This window comes from Sorghum bicolor, chromosome 8, assembly GCF_000003195.3.
Source record: "Sorghum bicolor cultivar BTx623 chromosome 8, Sorghum_bicolor_NCBIv3, whole genome shotgun sequence".
NCBI lineage: Eukaryota > Viridiplantae > Streptophyta > Magnoliopsida > Poales > Poaceae > Sorghum > Sorghum bicolor.
The window spans coordinates 54,234,201-54,236,957 of record NC_012877.2 but is presented as its reverse complement, the minus strand read 5'-3'; the positions used below and the strand labels follow the sequence as shown (position 1 = coordinate 54,236,957).

Below are 2,757 nucleotides of genomic sequence, written 5' to 3'. Positions count from 1 at the left end.
AACCGTCGTAGAGTATTGTAGCACTTTACTTGTGTATCAGTGATGAACGAGCTAACCGTCACAGAGTGCCATGGCACTTCACTTGTGTATTCGTGCTGAATGGCTAATTTGGGCACAATGAAATCATCCAATGTGGCGCTAATTTGTGTATCCGTGACCAATCGATTTTGATTATTATTACATTTAATTATTAAACTAGAGAAAAAAAGTTGAATTACTCCTTCAAAATAATATAATTTTCTATCCATGTCTAACAAAATTGGTTCAGAAGGCCATGTAAGACCTAGTATAAAAATATGGTCCCATTTTGGATCTTTTCTGGTGTAGCCTTAGTTTAAAATATAATAACTTTATACTATCACACAAAAAATAATTTAAACTATAGAAAATATCAAACCATCTTCGAAAAAACTGAAACTTATTATTAAACAATCAATTGAAAAATAGAAAACAAACTGGTGCAAAAATGTTGATTATTAAACAAGACAAAAGAAAATAGAAAACTTTTTTGAAATATCATTGAAAAAACCTTAAATAAGTTGTGGAGCTGGTACTGGGCCTAAAATGCACCAACAAATCGCTTCATTCCGTCAGCCCAGCTTAGGTCGAGCATTTCTGGCCGTCCATCTGAGATGGATGGCTGAGATCTAGCCGGCTGAAAACAAACTCATATAAAATCTGGCCAAACCCTAATAGCCTCACTCTCTTTACTCCCTCTCGTTTCTCCTTACACCTAGCGGCCACCAGCATCCAAGGAGAGAGAGAAACGAAACACACAGCAGCGGCGGCTCCCACGGCGTGGCAGCCACCCGAGCGCTCGTGGTGACGGACGCAGGACACGGGTCGCAACGGATCGTAGCAGGGTCGGGCCCACGTGTCGCCGGTGTGGCGCCGCCTCGCCCACAGGGGGCGCCGCCGTGGTTGTGGGAGCTACGGCGAAGGGCGCACATCGGGAGCGGACGCTGGAGGGCGCGAGCGACGACCTGAGGGCCGCCGCAGCGCAGAGCCTGGACTGGGCTCCCGTGCGGCGCCGGGTGCGGGCCTCCTTCGCGCCCGTGCTCCCCACCCTCGGCCACTGCCTCTTCAAGGTTCGATGTGCCGGTCGCTCCAAGCTTTGATTTGGTCTCGTACGCTGTCGCGGAGGTTCAGTTGTCGAAATTACTTGTTGGATAATGGTCGCCGCCACTGACTCTTGCTCGCACCGCCGCCAAGCAAGGGCACAGAGTGGTGGTGGTGCTCAACGAAACGGAGGGGAGCTGGGAACTAGAGACGATGGCTTACAAGAAGAGGAAGGCCTGCAGCGCAAGCAACATCAGGATGAGGTGGACAGTGCCTACCTCCTGCCTTCGTCAGTGTTCATATATCTTCTACCCCTGTTGCCAAGCATTGACTGCTACTGCGCCCATTCTTTTCTATTGTTCATTTTAGCAGAAGTATCAGTGCTAATTTCAATCTTCAGTAACTGAAACTATTTAATTCTGTGAAATTGATTAAGTGCACAACCACTATTTTTTTTTGCATGCGGGCAAGAAACTGATGTGCATTATTTTTTTACTGCGTCTGTAGTGCATGGATGAAGATGGCAGCATCGATCCTACTGATCTTCAAGAGCAAGAAATTATAGATGATTTAGGTGATCATCTAGTAGTTGAAATGCAGTCCATTGTTGATGTTTTACAAGGTGGAAATGCAGTCTCTTTTGCAAATCTGAATTGGTGCATGGTTGCAATATTTTTCTTTGCAAATCTGGATTGATGCACAGAATACATTTCTTGTTTATTGACTTACTCATCTTTATCTTTTTCAGGCTTCTCAAGTGTGGAAAGAATATTAAATATTGCTATACTTACCAGTTTGTGTAAGTATTCAAACTTAACTTGGTTCACTGTTTCTTTTCAACCATTACAGTGTTTACTCAATTTCATGTACTTGTAATCTTGTTAAATGCAGTCCAAGTTTGAAGTGGATAAAACCTCAATCCATGTGAAAAAAGCATGTGTGGCTGTGCAGTCCAACGGCACTATAAGTTAAAGAAGATGTATTTTGATCCTCTTCCACTACATCAAGTGCCCAAGAAATGTGTTGATATTTGTTTGAAATGTGTTGAGACTTGTAATGGTGATGGCATTGATATGTGTAAGTCTTGCCATTTACTCTGTAACTGATACCCTATGTTCTGGAGATGAGATTAACATGTAATGGAGATGGCATTGATCATCTATACCTGATCTTTTATTTCCTAAACCTTTTCTATGATGAAAATAAGTTGTGACCTGTGATGATATTTGGTTGTGATCTGTGACAATCTTCATGTGATGTCGATTCAAATTTGAATTTAAGTCGTATTTGAACAAAAAAATTTGGGCCTATAGCTGACGTGGAGCCAGCTGATGTGGCAACAGCTGTTTGGCACAAACTGACTTGGCGACAATCCACGTGGACCAAATCCATGATATTTTAGATCATCACAGGACCCTTTTGCTATGCTTTCAGACCATGCAATCTATGACAGAAATAAATACGAATCTGTGACGGCTCAATTCGGTGCAACAAATGTATGACGTGAGATATATGACGGATTTCTCGTTCGTTATGGATAGTTGACTGTGACGTATTCTTGGCAATTTGTGACCAAATCCATCGTCATGTAAAGCACCAATCATTGTAGCTCGCTCACATCAATGCGCAGATCACATCACGCCACTTGGCATGCACTGCCATCGCTTGGCTGTGGCCGCTGGAGGGCTGACCGGCCAC

The 2,757-nt window shown here is 43.5% G+C and overlaps 1 protein-coding gene across 3 annotated transcripts; it reads left to right on the top strand.

Annotated features, from left to right (window-relative positions):
* On the top strand, window positions 716-2,284 carry LOC8066329. Of its 3 annotated transcripts, none has more exons than XR_002446984.1 (4): window positions 716-1,348; window positions 1,567-1,681; window positions 1,808-1,858; window positions 1,951-2,284. XR_002446984.1 is itself a non-coding variant. In XM_021446458.1 (4 exons), exons 1-4 carry the CDS (start codon window positions 1,173-1,175, stop codon window positions 1,959-1,961), a joined length of 279 nt encoding a protein of 92 aa, XP_021302133.1. In that variant the 5' UTR covers window positions 716-1,172; the 3' UTR covers window positions 1,962-2,284. The 3 variants fall into 3 exon arrangements, 2 of the variants coding, with proteins under 2 accessions (XP_021302133.1, XP_002443323.2); XM_021446458.1 differs by having other exon boundaries at window positions 716-1,322; window positions 1,567-1,633; XM_002443278.2 differs by having other exon boundaries at window positions 716-1,322.

Bases quoted from the DNA above. Each gene is read 5' to 3' on its own strand.
- LOC8066329 (XM_002443278.2), top strand. From the start codon at position 1,173: ATGGTCGCCGCCACTGACTCTTGCTCGCACCGCCGCCAAGCAAGGGCA. The intron at 1,323-1,566 runs GTGGACAGTGCC...CTGCGTCTGTAG, and splicing joins GCAAGCAACATCAGGATGAG to TGCATGGATGAAGATGGCAG. The intron at 1,682-1,807 runs GTGGAAATGCAG...TATCTTTTTCAG, and splicing joins CATTGTTGATGTTTTACAAG to GCTTCTCAAGTGTGGAAAGA.